Source organism: Triticum aestivum, chromosome 6B (genome assembly GCF_018294505.1).
Source record: "Triticum aestivum cultivar Chinese Spring chromosome 6B, IWGSC CS RefSeq v2.1, whole genome shotgun sequence".
NCBI classification, from domain to species: Eukaryota; Viridiplantae; Streptophyta; class Magnoliopsida; order Poales; family Poaceae; genus Triticum; species Triticum aestivum.
The window spans coordinates 89681858-89701586 of record NC_057810.1 but is presented as its reverse complement, the minus strand read 5'-3'; the positions used below and the strand labels follow the sequence as shown (position 1 = coordinate 89701586).

General features: G+C 39.8%; 1 protein-coding gene across 1 annotated transcript in view; it reads right to left on the bottom strand.

Moving 5' to 3' along the window:
• Positions 1–16794: 16794 nt before the first annotated feature.
• LOC123138894 (putative FBD-associated F-box protein At3g50710) overlaps positions 16795–19729 on the bottom strand; it is a 3225-nt gene continuing 290 nt past the window's right edge. Inside the window, exons 2-5 of the mRNA XM_044558742.1 lie at positions 17537–18568; positions 17264–17398; positions 16994–17157; positions 16795–16927 (exon numbers count right to left, since the gene is read on the bottom strand). Coding sequence (XP_044414677.1) covers positions 16795–16927; positions 16994–17157; positions 17264–17398; positions 17537–18568 — 1464 coding nt within the window. The remainder of the gene's footprint in view (positions 16928–16993; positions 17158–17263; positions 17399–17536; positions 18569–19729) is intronic.

Sequence of the window (19729 nt, the reverse complement as noted above, 5' to 3'; positions counted from 1 at the left end):
ACTCCCTATCGTTTACTGCTGTTTAGTTTGCTGTTTCTACAAAAATGCATGCTCGTAAGAACCGTAAGTTCTAAGTTTTACTTGTAAAACCAAATTTCTTATTCATACCATGCACATTACTTAATACTCCCTATATGTATGCTTGGTTTTGTCGATCTATAATCCAGTGTGTGGTGAAGCAGCCCACGTTTGCACCTTGTCATCTCCTGTTTTATCTTACTGATGTGGCTGATGATATGAACAACATGCCATGCACATTATCCAAAATAGATACAATGATTTTCTTTGCCCTTCATCTATGCTTGTTATGTTGACATGGTAATCCAGTAGTGTGGTGAAGCTCCCCGCATTATGAACAATGCCAAATTATGCTATTGATATTTTGAACTTACTCTTTATTTTCTAATTTGAAATTGGATAGAATTGACAGAACAATTATCATCTTTGTTTATACACGTGCAAAACCTGTCATCTGTCTGCTTTGTTTCAGGGTGATATGCCTGATGGCATGCACAAGTCTGCAGAAGGCTGTGAGACAAACCCAACATATATTGCAGCAAAGAAGGCAAAACATCTTGAAGATAGCGAGACAACCCCAAAGTCTTGTCTTGATGCAGTGTTCAAGTTACTTGAGACTAACAGTCAGACAAGCTCACAGAATTTGTTGTCTGAATCAGTTCGACTTCTTCAGTCCCAAGTTCTAGCAGAAAGGCATTCTGCAACTCAACTTCGACTTGAAGTCCTATCTCTAAGAAAGATTGCGGAGAACACCAATGAGAACCTCATTGCTAAACAGCTACACCTGGAAGCTATGACCGACATGCTAGGCCGGTCTCACCGCCTTGCTCAGCAGCTTGCGCAGCAGTTCCCCCGCAAGGCTAACCTTTCTTGAACTGTCTTGGAAGTGGTCTCGGTTCAGTATTATTTTGTTACGCTGCAATGGTGCCCAGTTTTTGTAATCTGCTTCTTCATTGCGCTTTATGATCATTGGTGGCGAACTTCGATGCCCAGTGGATGTAATATACCTTAAATCCTTTATTGTATAGTGTAGGTTTATTCTTAGTTACTATGCCGTAATTTCTTTATTGTATAGAGTAGGTTTGTTCTTAATTCCTACTAGTTACTGCCATCATTCGCTATTTGAAAAAAAATCAGATGTAGTCGACCGGGCCAAAACATTCGACTCTGAAGGGCCAGGTTTTAGCGGGCCACAATTGGGCCGGCCTGCATCTTTCTTGGGCCCGAATGATTGGGGCCTTCACACATTGCGCCAGGCCCAAACTTACACCGGCCTATATTTTAGTTGGTCTGGTCAGCACGGTTGCAAAAGTGAGATCTGATAGAGATAGATGAACGGTAAAGTAAATATTTTTGGTATTTTTGGTTTATAGATTGGAAAGTAAAGATTGCAAAATAGTAGATCGGAAACTATCAAGATGCAAACGAGATTCAATAATATGGAAAAGATACCCGAGGTCCATATGTTTCACTAGTGGCTTCTCTCAAGATAGCATATATTATGGTGGGTGAACAAATTACTACCAAGCAATTGATAGAAAAGCGCATAGTTATGATTGACATCTAAGGCAATGATCATGAACATAGGCATCACGTCCGTGTCAAGTAGACCGACTCCTGCCTGCATCTACTACTATTACTCCACACATCGACGGCTATCCAGCTTGCATCTAGAGTATTAAGTTCATAAAGAATGGAGTAACGTATTAAGAAAGATGACATGATGTAGAGGAATTAACTCAAGCAATATGATGAAAGCCCCATCTTATTATCCTTGATGGCAACAATACAATACGTGCCTTGCTGCCCCTACTGCCACTGGGAAAGGACACCACAAGATGGAATGTAAAGCTAAGCACTTCTCCCATTGCAAGAAAGATCAATATAGTAGGCCAAACTAAACCAATAATTCAAAGAGACTTGCAAAGATATCAAATCATGCATATAAGAATTTAGAGAAGAACCAAATAATATTCATAGATAATCTTGATCATAAATCCACAATTCATCGGATCTAGGCAAACACACCGCAAAAGAGTATTACATCAAATAGATCTCCAAGAACATCGAGGAGAACATGGTATTGAGAATCAAAGGGAGAGAAGAAGCCATCTAGCTAATAATCATGGACCCGAAGGTCTGTGGTAAACTAGTCATTCTTCATCGGAGAGGTAATGGTGTTGATGTAGAAGCCCTCCATGATCGAATCCCCCTCCGGCAGGACGCCGGAAAAGGCCCCAAGATGGGATCTCACGGGTACAGAAGGTTGCGGCGGTGGAAAAGTGGTTTCGTGGCTCCCTGATGATTTTAGGCTATAAGAGTATATATAGGCGACGGAACTAGGTCAGGGGAGCCACGAGGGGCCCACGAGGGCCCACGAGGGTGGGGGGCATGCCCTACCCCCTGGGTGCGTCCTCCTGCCTCGTGGCTTCCTCTTTGCATCTCCAACTTCATCTCCAAGTCTTCTGGTTTGCTTTCGGTCCAAGAAAGATGATCGCGAAGGTTTCATTCCGTTTGGACTCCGTTTGGTATTCCTTTTCTGCAAAACTCTAAAATAGGCAGAAAAACAGAAACTGGCACTGGGCCCTCGGTTAATAGGTTAATCCCAAAAATAATCTAAAATAGCATATTAATGCCCATTAAACATCCAAAACAGATAATATAATAGCATGGAACAATAAAAAATTATAGATACGTTGGAGACGTATCAGCTGGCCAAGAACAATAGTGGTATTTATAAGCAATAGAAAGAGAGGCTCCTTAATATCATGAACGATCTTGATACTAAAGCCAAGAATAACTCACTAGACATTGATGAGCGAGTGGCTAAAAGAGAGACTAAGGTCAGTTTGGCGAAGCTTCTCCGAGAATAAGGGATCAAATGGGCGCTTAGAGATAAATTGCAGCGCGTGGTTCAAGGGGATAACAATACACAATTTATTTCCATATGATTGTCAATGGGAAACATAGGAAAGAAGGATCATGAAACTTGAACAGGACGAACGCACAATTGTTGGTCGTGAGAATCTTAAGATGTATATTATGATTTTTTACAAAAAATTGTTCAGGGTCCAGTTGAGAATTATGTCTCACTCAATGAGAGTGTAGTTGAGAACATACCACAATTGGGAGATGGTGAGAATGAGGTTCTCACAACCCCATTTTTCGAGAAGGAAGTGCTTGAGGCTATTTTGCAAATGAAAAATAACAACGCACCTGGTCCAGATGGCTTCCTAGTAGATCTATAAGAGGTGTTGGGATATTATTAAGGGTGACTTGGTGCCTGATACGTCTCCAACGTATCTATAATTTTTGATTATTCCATGCTATTTTATTATCGATCTTGGATGTTTCATAATCATTTTATAGTCATTTTGTATCATTTTTTGGTACTAACCCATTGGCATAGTGGCAAGTGCCAGTTGTTGTTTTCTGCATGTTTTTTACATCGCAGGAAATCAATATCAGATGGAGTCCAAATGCCACGCCAATTTATGATGATTTTTTATGGACCAAAAGGAAGAAGATGGGCCCTGGTTGCACCTGGGGGGAGTCCCGAGGAGGGGACAACCCACCAGGGTGTGCTAGGAGGCCCAGGCGCGCCCTGGTGGGTTGTGTCCACCCCGGGTACCCCCCAGACCGCCTCTTTGCTCTATAAATACCCCAATGTTCCAGAAACCCTAGGGGAGTCGACGAAATATTCATCCAGCCGCCGCAGAGCCAGATCCAATCTAGACACCATCACTGAGGGGTTCACCACTTCCATTGGTGCCTCTCCGATGATGCGTGAGTAGTTCTTTGTAGACCTTCAGGTCCGTAGTTAGTAGCTAGATGGCTTCTTCTCTCTCTCTCTCTTGATTATCAATACAATGGTCTCTTGGAGATCCATATGATATAAGTCTTTTGGAGGTGTGTTTGTTGGGATCCGATGAACTTTGAGTTTATGATCAGATCTATGTTTTTATATCCATGAAAGTTATTTGAAATTCTTTGATCTCTTATATGCATGCTCTCTTATAGCCTCGTATTTATTCTCCGATATTTGGGTTTTGTTTGGACAACTTGATCTATTTATCTTGCGATTGGAAGAGGTGCCCGGTAGTGGGTTCGATCTTACGGTGCTTGACCCCTGTGACAGAAAGGGAACCGACATGCATGTATCGTTGCTACTAAGGATAAAAAGATGGGATCCATATCTGCTGCAATAGATAAACGGATCTTGTCTACATCAAGTCATCGTTCTTATTGCATTACTCCGTTTTCCCATGAACTTAATACACTAAATGCATGCTGGATAGCGGTTGATGTGTAGAATAATAGTAGTAGATGTAGGCAGGAGTCAGTCTACTAATCTTGGAGGTGATGCCTATGTAATGATCATTGCCTAGATATCGTCATGATTATTTGAAGTTCTATCAATTGCCCAACAGTAATTTGTTCACCCACTGTTTGCTATCTTTCTCGAGAGAAGCCACTAGTGAAACCTATGGCCCCCAAGTCTTCTTTCTCATATATTTGCCTTGCGATCTACTTTTTCCTTGCGTTTATTTTCAGATCTATTAAACCAAAGATACAAAAATACCTTACTGCAATTTATTCTTATTTATTTTATTTGGTGTTCGATCTATCAATCTACTACAAATTTACCTCACGTCCTTTGCCTACCTTGAGGCGCCGTACCCCGAAAGGGATTGACAACCCCTTTAACATGTCGGGTTGCGAGGTGTTGTTATTTGTGTGTAGGGGCTGTTTACATTGTGTTGCTTGGTTCTCTTACTGGTTCGATAGCCTTGGTTTCATATCTGAGGGAAATACCTACCGCCGCTATGCAGCATCATCCCTTCCTCTTTGGGGAAATACCGATGTAGCTTCAAGCGACATCAAAAGGAATTTCTGGCGGCGTTGCCGGGGACGATCAAGTCAAGATAGTCTCCCGGCCACATGCCATTTATGGCGGCGTTGCTGGCGAGGATTGATACATCTCCAACGTATCTATAATTTATGAAGTATTGATGCTATTATATTATCCATCGTAGATGTTTTATATGCATTGATATGCTATTTTATATGAGTTTTGGGACTAACCTATTAACCTAGAGCCCAGTGCCAGTTTCTGTTTTCTCCTTGTTTTGAGTTTTACAAAAAAGGAATACCAAACAGAGTCCAATTGACGATGATTTTTTATGGACCAAAGAAGCCACTGGAGTGAAAGAGTTGGGCCAGAAGAGTCCCGGGCTGCCCACGAGGGTGGGGGCGCACCCCCCTGCCTCGTGGACAGCCCGAAGACCCCCCTGACGTGAAATCAATACCAACCTCTCCTATAAATACAGAAACCTTCGGGAAATAACCTAGATCGGAAGTTCCACCGCTGCAAGCCTCTGTAGCCACGAGAAATCAATCTAGGCCCTCTCTGGCACCCTGCCGGAGGGGGCCATCATCACCGGAGGCCATGGAGGAGGATCCCGGAGGGGCAATCATCGCCATGAAGGCCAAGGACCAGAGGGAGAACCTCTCCCCATCCAGGGGGAGACCATGGAGGAGGAAGCACAAGGGGGAGGACCTATCCTCCGCTCTCTCGGTGGCGCCGGAGTGCCATCGGGAGGGGAATCATCGCCGCGGTGATCGTCTTCATCAACATCACCATCATCATCACCATCCTCATCTCTTTTACGTGGTCCACTCTCCCGCACCCCGCTGTAATCCCTACTTGAACATGGTGCTTTATGCCACATATTATGATCCAATGATGTGTTTCCATCCTATGATGTTTTGAGTAGATATCTTTTGTCTTTGGGTTGGTTGATGATCTAGATTGGTACGAGTTGTATGTTTTATTTTGGTGCTGTCCTATTGTGCCCTCCGTGTCGCGCAAGCGTGAGGGATTCCCGCTGGAGGGTGTTTCGATACGTTCATGATTCGCTTATAGTGGGTTGCTTGAGTGACAGAAGCATAAACCCGAGTAAGGGGGTTGTGGCGTATGGGATAAAGGGGACTTGATGCTTTAATGCTATGGTTGGGTTTTACCTTAATGATCTTTAGTAGTTGCGGATGCTTGCTAGAGTTCCAATCATAAGCGCATATGATCCAAGAAGAGAAAGTATGTTAGCTTATGCCTCTCCCTCATATGAAATTGCAACGACGACTACCGGTCTTGTTAACAATTGCCTAGGATAATTCCGCACACCGATCCATCATTATTCCACACTCGCTATTTATAATATTTAGTAATATATTCTAACTTTATGATAACAACACCTACTTTCATATTTTAGCTCTCCGATATCATGCAAAGTTATCCTCTTCATACCCACAACATAGTTTTATTTCTCGTATCTAGTTGGAAGCAAACGTTCGGTATACGTAGAGTCGTATCAGTGGAAGATAGGACTTGAGAGAATATTGATCTTACCTTTAGCTCCTTGTGGGTTTGACACTCCGTACTTATCACTTCCGCCTTTATAAATTGCTATGATGATTCTTTGCACTTGGGGATTATCAAGCTCTTCTCTGGCGCCGTTGCCGGGGACCAATAGCGTGGGGTTGATATTCTCGTGTGTGCTTCTTTGCTTTCTTCACTAAGTAGATTTTGTTTTTTATTTTTGTTTCTGTTTAGTTGTGGGTGAAACATACAAAAAAATTTAAATAATGAAAATACAAAAAAAATTACTTGCCTCTCATGCCTAAAAAAGTTTTTCAAAAAGAGAAGTGATTGGGAAGTTATGCATTGAAGAAGTGAGGGTCGACCTTGAGCACTTGTGTTCATGCTCACGGAAACAATGTAGAATTTTTCATGGAAGCTTCTATGTAAATAATTACCCCCTTGTATATATCCATTGTATTATAAAAATAATGTGCCAAGTTTTGGTTTTAGGATGATTAGATTGCTTGTTTACTATGTGCAGAACAAAAACAGAAACTTTGGCTGTAGCGCGTGATTTTAAATTTTCTATTGGAAGGTCAAATGGGTCTGAAACTTTTTGCACATTAATTCTGTACAATTTTTTCAAATTTTCATATTTATTTAATAATATTTGGAGTTACAGAAGTTTACTAAACTTCCAGATTACTACAGACTGTCCTGTTTTTGACAGATTCTGTTTTTCGTGTGTTTTTTGCTTATTTTGATGTATCTATGGCTAGTATCGGGGGGTATGAACCATAGATAAGTTGGAATAAAGTAGGTTTAACACCAATATAAATAAAGAATGAGTTCATTACAGTACCTTAAAGTGGTAGTTTGCTTTATTACACTAACGGATCTCACAAAGTTTTTGTTAAAGTTTTGTGTGGATGAAGTGTTCGAAGATCGAGGAGCTATCAATATGAGAAGAATAAAGAGAGTAAAGAGCTCAATCTTGGGGATTCCCAAGGAACCCCAAGTAAATATTTCAAAGGATACTCAAGCATCTAAGCTTGGGGATTTCCCGGTTGGCATCCCATCTTTCTTCTTCAACAAATATTGGTATACCTTAGTTTTTGTTTTGTTCACATGATTTGTGTATTTTGTGTTTTTTTCCTTTAAGAACCATGCTAGTATGAGTTAGCCCTTCATTGATTCATATAATACTTCATGTGCTTCACTTATATCTTTTAAGTATGATCTTATAGAATTGCTCTTTGTGCTTCACTTAAATCTTTTGAGTATGGTTTTATAGAATGCTTCGTGTGCTTCACTTAAATATTTTGAGCTTGGATATTGGTTAGTCTATATTAATTGTAGAATGATCCATGAACTTAACTTATATCTTTTGGAGTATGAATAATACTATCATCTAAATTGGGTTTGGAAGAGTGTCAACTTTAGGAATTAGTGATCCCACTATTCCGAATGAGAAGAATTTTGCTTATGTGGAGAGTAGAAAAATTTCTATGCTTGTAGATCATGAAAAGAATTCTTTATGTGATGGTTGTATTGTTAAAATCATTCATGATGCTACTGAAAATTATTATGAGGGAGGTCCTTGTAGGAGTTGCAATAATATCAAGTTTCCTCTCTATGTGCTTAAACTTTCGAAGTTATACTTGCTTTGCCTTCCTATGCTAGTTGATTCTTGTTCCCTTAAATTGTGTGCTCACAAAATCCCTAGGCATAGGAAGTGGGTTAGGTTTAAATGTGCTAGTCATATTCTTCATGATGCTCTCTTTATGTTTCAATTCTTATCTTTTATGTGAGCATCATTGAAGTCATCATGCCTAGCTAGGGGCGTTAAACGATAGCGCTTGTTGGGAGACAACCCAATTTTATTTTTGTTTCTTGCTTTTTGTTCCTGTTTAGTAATAAATAATTCATATAGCCTCTGGTTATATGTGGTTTTATGTTTTAATTAGTGTTTGTGCCAAGTAGAACCTTTGGGAAGACAAGGGTGAAGTCTTTGCAATCTTGCTGTAAAAAACAGAAACTTTGTGCTCACGAGCATAGATGCCATTTTTTACTGGAGAGTGATTTTAGGTTAATTATTTTTGCAGATGATTAATAGACAAATTTCTCACGTCCACAAATTTATTTCATAATTTTTTGAGTAGCAGAAGTATGCTTTCTGTTCAGATCATTACAGACTGTTCTGTTTCTAACAGATTCTGTTTTCATTGCATAGTTTGCTTGTTTTCTAGTTTCTATTGCTTATATTTCCCAATATAAATTGTAGTAATGGTATGGTACAGTAGGCATTGTGTGAGAACAATTATGAACCTTGTCTTTGACAGTACCAAAGTGAATGGTTTTCTCTTTATCATACTAACCTATCTCACGAAGTTTCGTTAAATTTTGTGTGATTGAAGTTTTCAAGCTTTGGGTGAGATATCGATATGAGGAGAATAAGGAGTGGAAATACCCTAAGCTTGGGGATGCCTGAGGCACCCCAAGGCAATATTCAAGGAATACTCAATCGCCTAAGCTTGGGGATGCCCCGGAAGGCATCCCCTCTTTCGTCTTCAAAACTATCGGTATACCTTACTCGAAGCTATATTTTTATTCCTCACATGATATGTGTTTTGCTTGGAGTGTATTTTAATTTTTACTTGCTGTTTGAATAAAATAATTGAATCTGAAATCTTGCATGAAAAAGAATCCTCCCATGGCTAGTTAATTATTTGACTACTCAGTGTTCTTTACTTATATCTTTCGGTGTAGTTTGTCATTTACTCACGTGTTTCACATATATCCTATGAGTAAATGGTTGAATAAATTGAATATCATAAATCTGAATTTATATATGTTTCATATGCTTATACCATGGGGAGTAATGACTTCATACCTAATAAGTATAGGTAGTAAACTTATTGAAAGTTAGCAAACGCAGAATTGGTCACTTGAACAATTCATGAAAGAATATTGAAGGAAGAGAGATTTCACATATAAATATACTATCTTGGACATCTTTTGTAATTGTGAGCACTCAATAAAATATGACATGCTAAAAGGTTGATGTTGGACAAGGAAGACAACGTAATGGGTTATGTTTTCTTATATCCGAAATAAAGTATATTGTCATGGATCATCCAACATGCTGAGCTTGCCTTTCCCCCTCATGATAGCCAAATTCTTTGCACTGAGTAAGAGATACTACGTGTGCTTCCGAATATCCCTTAAACTAGTTTTCCCATTAGAGTCCACCATACCTACCTATGGATTGAGTAAGATCCTTCAAGTAAGTTTTCATCGGTGCATGCAATAAAAATTGCTCTCTAAATATGTATGATCTATTAGTGCGAAGAAAATAAGCTTTATACGAACTTGTGATAGGGAAGAAATAAAAGCGACGGACTGCATAATAAAGGTCTCTATCACAAGAGGCGATATAAAGTGACGGTCTTCTGTATTAAGATTTTGTGCATCCAACCTTAAAAGCATGTGACAACCTCTGCTTCCCTCTGCGAAGGGCCTATCTTTTATTCTTGTCTTTTACCTTATACAAGAGTCTTGGTGATCTTCACCTTTCCTTTTTACATTTTATCCTTTGGCAAGCGCATTGTGTTGGAAAGATCCTGTATATATATATATATATATATATATATATATATATATATATATATATATATATATATATATATATATATCCAATTGGATGTAAGTTATCATGAACTGTTATTGTTGACTTTACCCTTGAGGTAAAAGGTTGGGAGGAAAAACTATAAGCCCCTATCTTCCTCTGTGTCCGATTAAAATTTTGAACCCATAAATATCACATGAGTGTTAGTAATTGTGAAAGACTATATCATAGTTGAGTATGTGTGATTTGCTAAATCAAAGCTCTTACATAGACCCTTCCTGAAAATAAGATGAATTGCAATTGTTTGATGACTAAGAGCACTGTTTGTTAGTTTTCAAGAAATTTTATGATCTATACTTTAACATGTGAATAGCTTGTTACTTGATCATGAAAAGTTTTATGATATGAGCTACTAATATGACATATGATGATGCTAGAAAAGGTGATTGAAATTATCATTTATCAAACTTGTGCACCTGCTAGCATTCACACTTCATAAATTATTTCTTTTATCATTTACCTACTCGAGGACGAGCAGGAATTAAGCTTGCGGATGCTGATACGTCTCCAACGTATCTATAATTTATGAAGTATTCATGCTATTATATTATCCATCATAGATGTTTTATATGCATCTATATGCTATTTTATATGATTTTTGGGATACCTATTAACCTAGAGCCCAGTGCCAGTTTCTGTTTTCTCCTTGTTTTTGAGTTTTACAGAAAAGGAATACCAAACGGAGTCCAATTGACATGCCAATTTTTGATGATTTTTTATGGACCAAAAGAAGCCCCTAGAGTGAAAGAGTTGGGCCAGAGAGTCTCGGGCTGCCCACGAGGGTGGGGGGCGCGCCCCCTGCCTCGTGGACGGCCCAGAGACCCCCTGACGTGAAATCAATGCCAACCTCTCCTATAAATACAGAAACCTTCCAGAAGTAACCTAGATCGGAAGTTCCTCCACTGCAAGCCTCTGTAACCACGAGAAATCAATCTAGGCCCTCTCTGGCAGCCTGCCGGAGGGGGCCGTCATCACCGAACGCCATGGAGGAGGATCCCGGATGGGCCATCATCTCCATGAAGGCCAAGGACCAGAGGGAGAACCTCTCCCCATCAAGGGGGAGGCCATGGAGGAGGAAGCACAAGGGGGAGGACCTCTCCTCCTCTCTCTCGGTGGCGCCGGAGTGCCATCGGGAGGGGAATCATCGCCGCGGTGATCGTCTTCATCAACATCACCATCCTTATCTCTTTTACGCGGTCCACTCTCCCGCACCCCGCTGTAATCCCTACTTGAACATGGTGCTTTATGCCACATATTATGATCCAATGATGTGTTGCCATCCTATGATGTTTTGAGTAGATATCTTTTGTCTTTGGGTTGATTGATGATCTAGATTGGTACGAGCTGTATGTTTTATTTTGGTGCTGTCCTATTGTGCCCTCCGTGTCGCGCAAGCGTGAGGGATTTCCGCTGTAGGGTGTTGCGATACGTTCATGATTCGCTTATAGTGGGTTGCTTGAGTGACAGAAGCATAAACCCGAGTAAGGGGGTTGTGGCGTATGGGATAAAGGGGACTTGATGCTTTAATGCTATGGTTGGGTTTTACCTTAATGATCTTTAGTAGTTGCGGATGCTTGCTAGAGTTCCAATCATAAGTGCATATGATCCAAGAAGAGAAAGTATGTTAGCTTATGCCTATCCCTCATAGGAAATTGCAATGACGACTACCGGTCTTGTTAACAATTGCCTAGGATAATCCTGCACACCGATCCATCATTATTCCACACTCGCTATTTATAATATTTAGTAATATATTCTAACTTTATGATAACAACACCTACTATCATATTTTATCTCTCTGATATCATGCAAAGTTATCCTCTTCATACCCACAACGTAGTTTTATTTCTCGTATCTAGTTGGAAGCAAACCTTCGGTGTACATAGAGTCGTATCATTGGCAGATAGGACTTGAGAGAATATTGGTCTTACTTTTAGCTCCTTGTGGGTTCGACACTCCATACTTATCACTTCCGCCTTTGGAAATTGCTATGATGATTCCCTGCACTTGGGGATTATCAAGCTCTTTTCTGGCGCCGCTGTCGGGGAGCAATAGCGCGGGGTTGATATTCTCGTGTGTGCTTGTTTGCTTTCTTCACTAAGTAGATTTTCTTTTTTCTTTTTGTTTCTGTTTAGTTGTGGGTGAGACATACAAAAAAATTTAAAGAATGAAAATACAAAAAAATTACTTGGCTCTCATGCCTAAAAAAGTTTTTCAAAAAGAGAAGTGATTGGAAAGTTATGCATTGAAGAAGTGAGGGTCGAGCTTGAGCACTTGTGTTCATGCTCACGGAAACAATGTAGAATTTTTCATGGAATATTCTCTGGAAATAATTACCCCCTTGTATATATCCATTGTATTATAAAAATAATGTGCCAAGCTTTGGTTTTAGGATGATTAGATTGCTTGTTTACTATGTGCAGAACAAAAACAGAAACTTTGGCTGTAGCGCGTGATTTTACATTCTTTACTGGAAGGTCAAATAGGTCTGAAACTTTTTGAAAATTACTTCTGTACAAATGTTTCAAATTTTCATATTTAATTAATAATTTTTGGAGTTACATATGTTTACTAAACTTCCAGATTACTACAGACCGTCCTGTTTTTGACAGATTCTGTTTTTCGCGTGTTGTTTGCTTATTTTGATGAATCTATGGCTAGTATCGGGGGGTATGAACCATAGAGAAGTTAGAATACAGTAGGTTTAACACCAATATAAATAAAGGATGAGTTCATTACAGTACCTTAAATTGGTAGTTTGCTTTATTACACTAACGGATTTCACAAAGTTTTTGTTAAAGTTTTGTGTGGATGAAGTGTTCGCAGATCGAGGAGCTATCAATATGAGAAGAATAAAGAGAGGCAAGAGTTCAAGCTTGGGGATGCCCAAGGCGCCCCAAGTAAATATTTCAAAGGATACTCAAGCATCTAAGCTTGGGGATGCCCCGGTTGGCATCCCATTTTTTTCTTCAACAAATATCGGCATACCTCGGTTTTTGTTTTGTTCACATGATTTGTGTCCTTTGTTTTTTTGTTTTTTTACTTTAAGAAACATGCTAGTATGAGTTAGCCCTTCATTGATTTATAGAATACTTCATGTGCTTCACTTATATCTTTTAAGTATGATCTTATAGAATTGCTCTTTGTGCTTCACTTAAATCTTTTGAGTATGGTTTTATAGAATGCTTCGTGTGCTTCACTTAAATATTTTGAGCTTGGATATTGGTTAGTCTATATTAATTGTAGAATGCTCCATGAACTTGGGGATCATCAAGGATCTTCAACATCAACCAGGTTCTTGAGCACAAATCTCATCTCCTTTCAATTTACATTATTCGCCATTTGCCTCTCATTTTCCTCTCCCCCACTTCACAAAAATTTGCCTTTGTATTCGCCCTCTTTTGTGTTCGCCGTTTGCTTGTCAGATCTCTTCTTCGCTTGTGTGCCATGTGTCTTCTATTTTCTTGCATCTTTGCTTGCTAAATAACTCTTGATATGGATTCTCATCCACTTGCTAATCTTTTTAAGAGATCCAATTATGATGAACAAATTGCTAGTGATTTGAGTACACTAGATTATCTTTATGAAGTTTTGCTTGAGATTCGTGAATCTGAAAATTGTGATGAAGAAATTTATGAAGTGATTCATGATAGCTCTTTGAATGAAAATCATGATTGCAATGATTTTAATATAAATTCTATTAATGTTAATTATGCTAAAAATATGCAAAACCCCAAGCTTGGGGATGCTAATTTTGCTATGTCCACTACTTATTGCAATGATCATGATTGGGGTGCTTCTTCTTATGATCTTGAAAATTTATTTAAGCCCCGTGATGAATATGAGATTGATAATAGTGTTTGCAATAATATTGAAAGTGGGTTTGGAAGAGTGTCAACTTTAGATCCCACTATTTTGGAGAATGTTCAATCTTATGAAATTTTTCATAAAAGTGTGCTTGGATAGGTCATGACTTTAGTTAATGTTAATCCCACTATTTTGGAAGAGTGTCAACTTCACATGCATGTGGATCGTGTCGAGAATATGTTATGTGATAGCTATATTATTGAATTTTCTTATGATCCTACATGTAATTATTATGAGAGAGGAAAATATGGTTGTAAAGATTTTCATGTTACTGAATTACCTCTCTTCGTGTTGAGATTGCTAATGTTTCTTTCTTCTTCCTTGCATATGCTAGTTTTTGCTTGCCTTGATAATCTGTTTGCTTATAAAATGCCTATGCATAGGAATTATGTTAAACTTAGATGTGTTTGTCACATGTTTTATGATGCTCTTTGTGTGTTTCAATTCTTTATGATGCTCTTTGTGTGTTTCAATTCTTATCTTTCGTTTGAGCATCAATAAAATCTTATGCCTAGCTAGGGGCGTAAACGATAGCGCTTGTTGGGAGGCAAACCAATGAATAAAATTTATGTTTGCCTTTTGCTTTATGTTCTTGAGTGTTAGCACAATTATGATACTGTTATGATTGTGTATTTTGTGTTTTAATTAGTGTTTGTGCCAAGCAATGCCTTTGGGAAGACTTGGGCGAAAGTTTATTTGATCTTGCTGAAAAATAGAAACTTTTGCGCTCACGTGATTCGTTGTCATTTTTTACAGACGAGTTATTTTAATTTGATTCTTTTTGCAGAGGATTAATAGATAAATTCCTCATGTCCACCAAATTATTTCATAATTTTTGGAGTTACAGAAGTATTCGAAAGTTCCATATTACTACAGACTGTTCTGTTTTGACAGATTCTGTTTTCTTTGTGTTGTGTGCTTATTTTGATGGCTCTATGGTTTTCTTTGATGATTTTTTGCCATAAAAAAGTTGGAATACAGTAGATATAATACAAAAATAATAATTGGTTTGGCACAACACTTATAGTAGTATTTTGCTTTCTTTTACTAACGGATCTCACAAGGGTTTTGTTGAGTTTCGTGTGATTGAAGTTTTCAAGTTTTGGGTTATCTTACGATGGATGAAAGAAGGATAGAAGAGCCTAAGCTTGGGGATGCCCCGGTATCCCAAGCTATTATCCAAGAATGAGCAACCAACTAAGCTTGGGGATGCCCCCAAGTGGCATCCCCTCTTTCTTCTAACGACCATCGGTATTTTACTCGAGGCTATATTTTTATTCGTCACATGATATGTGTTTTGCTTGGAGCGTCTTGTATGATATGAGTCTTTGCTTGGTTTATTTTGTGTTTGAAGTCATCAATCCTTGCTGGACACATCTATTTGAGAGAGCCAGAATTATGTCATGACTTGTTAGAATTGCTCTCTATGCTTCACTTAAATTTTTATGAGCAATGGACTTGCTCTAGTGCTTCACTTATATCTTTTTGAGCACGGTGTGCTTAGTATTTTTGAAGAAATGCTCTCTTGCTTCACTTAGATTTATTCAGGAGTTAGTAAAATTTTGAAGAAATTCTCTCTTGCTTCACTTAAATTATTTTGAGAGAAAGAAAATATGTTATGCTCATGATCTTCACTTATATTTGTTTGAGCTTATGAAAAACAACACATGAAAATTAGTCCCAAAGTGATAGATATCCAAGAAGGATAAATAAAGAAAAAAATTATGCCATGAAGATCATTTGACAAAATAAACTTGATTCTTAGTAATAGTTTTGAGATATGATGATGTGATATGCGAGTTATGTTGATGAGTAATTGTGCTCTAGTAAGAATATTGGTGTTAAGGTTTGTGATTCCCTATGCATTATTCGGTGTTAATTATGCTTAATGCTTGCTTATGAGATTATACGTTTTTTGATTGGTCGCTTCTCAATCTTTTTGCTAGCCCTTCACGTATGACCTCTACTTGTGCATCCAAAATCCTTTAAACCAGTTTTGCCACATGAGTCCACTATATCTACCTATATGCGGTATTCTTTTGCCGCTCTAAGCAAATTTGCATGTGCCATCTCTATTTTTCAAAATAAACTTCTCTTTTGTGTGTTTGTTTTGCTCGCGGAACGGTAACGGGTGGCTAATATTTTCCATGCTAGATGTGTTATTCTCACGACGAGTGTTTATTCAATTGTCATTGCACGAGAGTAAGGAAAATGTTTTAGGGATGCCCAGTCCTGAAATGCAAAAATGAATTTACTTTAGGCAGAAGAAGCATGTTCCATCTGCAGTCAGAGAGAGAGATATGGTGACATTGCAGCATTCACTTGCCCAGACTGTTGTACCAAAACTTCAACCTGATAGCGTATCTAGCAAATTACAGAAACCTCTCCTTCCTAGCTAGAAAAGCATACCTAACTAGCCTACAGGTTGACCTTTTGTAAGTATCAAAGAAATGCTATATGTGCACACACACAAAAATCAGCAATTAAACATCTCATGCATGTGTATAACTGAAAAGACAATTAAGTTTCCCACACAAGCAAGTGTTTCTATCCCAGCTTAGGCAGAACAAAGCCACAATTGCATAGGGTAACTCCGCAGGAGTAGTTTCAGCAGATGTGGTTATGGCATGCCAGCTCCCTCGGGCAGTAATACGTTTAGATCCTCCCAGATAAATATTCCACGGTGCACTATTGTTGCATCCAAGAACTTCTTTTGTAGTTTTAACAGGGGTAACTTCATAAGTTACTGGAATCATTATAGAGGAACTTTAGACTAGAAATAGAGCAGACTTGTGCGGAAGACAATTCGATCTTTAGACATCAACGCCATCTACAAAATGAGCACAAGACAGTGCAATCTTCAGGCACCAACCCCATGTATGGGTCTGAAGGGGTTCAACCACTGAGAAATCATGGACATGTTTATGGGCATGGATGTAGTCCTGAATTCAAACCGAGCATGTCGAGAAGCTCTGTTTTCCACTTGCAGCAGCCTATATTGATAAGCCACCATTTCACTGCGGTAGTGATTATATACTTCAAATTCCATCTTATCTAGCACCTTTGCATTCAATACAAAGATCCTGGCAAATTCAACCTGTCTCCTATAGCCCTGGAATGACTTGAACACCACTTTTTTGAGATGGGACTCAAGGCATTCGATTGGATACAGTGGGTCATACGGAGGCTCATTTTGCTCATGCATCTCATAGTGTTTATGAAACTGTGAAATGGGAAGGAGAGGCAATATGTTAGAGCTGCTGCTAACTAGACTGCTATAGTTTGTTGAACAAATCAAACATTTAAAGAAGGCAAAGGTGAGTACTCACAATAATACAGAGCTTTTCCAAATAGGGGAACCACCTAAGGATGTTAAGAGTTGCAAGCAATTTATCTCCAGAAGGCTTGAGAGCCAAAACCTTCAAGGTGCGCATCGAGTTTGTGGAGCTGACTGAGTTTATTCCCTGAAGAAAACAAAAAGAATGAACATAAAAAATAGACTTGGTTAAATCTCAGTCGACTGATTTTTAGCATGCCCGTAAAAAATATAGCCTGCATGTATGAATGCCGAATGCAAGATTACAAGATGACGCTGCTGCAACCTGGAAGAGTAGGAGCTTGGAGGCCACAACCAAGAAAGGGCCCAATATCTTCAGATTAGGCGCACTAATCACCCTGACAGTGACACAATCATCTCTCTTACAATCAGTTAACAGTAACCTTAGAAGGCAGGGAGCATCTTCGATGACCAGTTCCGTTTTTTCACTAGAGCTATGACGGAAGATGATGGTCGTAAATGTAATAGTAGGCGAGCTGACACGGAGCCAACCCGCAGCACGAACTTCGGCCATGTATAAGCTCTCCAAGGCATGGCAGCCAGAGAGCAGTCTGTGGAAGGCATCCGCTGTGATGGAAACTGAAAACAGGGTGAGCTTCTTGAGGAGGGGGAAATTCATGCACGGTAAGATCTTGCCAGGGGGATCACAATGGCTAATCTTGGCAACGAGGATGGTGGATGCAGAGCGGAGCACTATTTCCAGCAGCGGGCAGTAGGCGTGGCTTATATCCAGCTCTTGGAGGTTGGCGAGGGCTCGGGATTGAGACCACTCCTGCGCCCGGAAAAACAGGAACCCGGAGCGGGGCCAGTTTATGTACAATCGGCGGGTAGGGCCTGGGTGTCGGGAGAGTATCTCTGAGATGGCGGCGCGGGGGACAACAGAGGTGAGGACGGGGACGCCGGGGAAGTACCGGGGTGGACGGTTGCGGACCTCGAGGTTGAGAGGCGCGGAGAGCCACAGGTGGCGCCAACGGCGGGAGAGGGCCTGGGTGCGGCCGCCGTCCTTGGTGGGGAGGAGGGAGATGATGGTGCCGAGGATGTCGTCGGGGAGCCTGCTGATGAAATCGCCGGCGGTCTCGTCGCAATCGCTGCTCCTTGCCCACTTCGCTGCGGTCCCATGGGATTCGGGCGCCGGTGCTGCAGCCGTCGCTGTCGCCCATGCTGCCGCTTCCTTCTCTATGGCCGACGACCAGCGAGACAAAAGATTTGGGGTCAATACTTCGCCCGCCGCTCCTCGCCACCAGTCACCACTCGCGGCTGGGGAATGGAGTGGGAAGGTCAGAACCGGGATGGAGAGCTAGGGTTGGCCGCCGCCGGCCGCCACGGAGAGGCTCATTGGGTTGGGACGTTTGGGAAATGGGGGCTTTTAATTGGGAGAAGAACTTGGTCAGGCGCGGCGTCAAACCGAATTTCGATTGTTATTTTTGATTGATTGAAACGGAAAACCGAATTTCGATTAGACAAAGTATCTTCAGTACTCTCTCTTTCGTTTGTTTTTAAACTTTAAACTGTCCTGGTGTGCTACCAGTAAATTCAGATTCATGATACACCTCTTATAAATACATCTCATCTTCTTAAAAATATCAGCAATGCTAGAACGACGGATAGATTTTACATACTTTATGAAATGGTGCTAGCTGGCAGTGTTTGATTGGTGATTAGAGAGGGCGACTGGCCTCACCCCCTGGAAATCAAGGGGGACAAAGATAATTAGTGTAGAGAGGCCTGTGAATTCTCTGTAACAGTCTGTACGTTTAGAATCTCTATCTCTCTCTCTATATATATATAACTTAGAAAATGTAAGGTTCTCATTTCACCTTTCTTTTCACCTCACCTTCGTTCAACCTTTCACGTATATGATAGTCAATCACCTAAATTTACTTACCTTCTGTACCAATTCCACTTTAATTTACTTATCAAACTTCTAATCTATATACTACTTAAAAAGAACATAAGGTCCTATCGCACCTTTCTTCTCACCTCATCTTTGTCCAACCTTTCATGTATATGATCAATTACCTTAATTTACTTATCTTCCGAACCAATTCCATTTTATTTACTTACCAAACTTCTAATTAAAATATAAGGTAATTCACGGACAGAAATTGATGAACATTTATTTACACAAATCGCATTATTATTGACAGGTAAATCACAAGCTAATATATTAAACTATTTACATCCCGTTGCAACGTTGGGGCATTGTTCTAGTTATCCTAAAAATATGGAACAACGTACCCTTGGAAAAAACTCAAAAACAATCTACTTTGATGCCAAAAAAATTGTCCTCTTTGATGCAATCTCCAGGTCTACCGATGCAGTGATCTTTTTTTAATGGAAATGCTTGGAATAGCCACTGCCTTCCATGCATGACATGTGCCCAAGTAGGGCCCACCCACGCCCTACCAATGTTATCTCTTTCACCAACGTCTCTCTATCTCTCTCTCCCTCCCTCCCT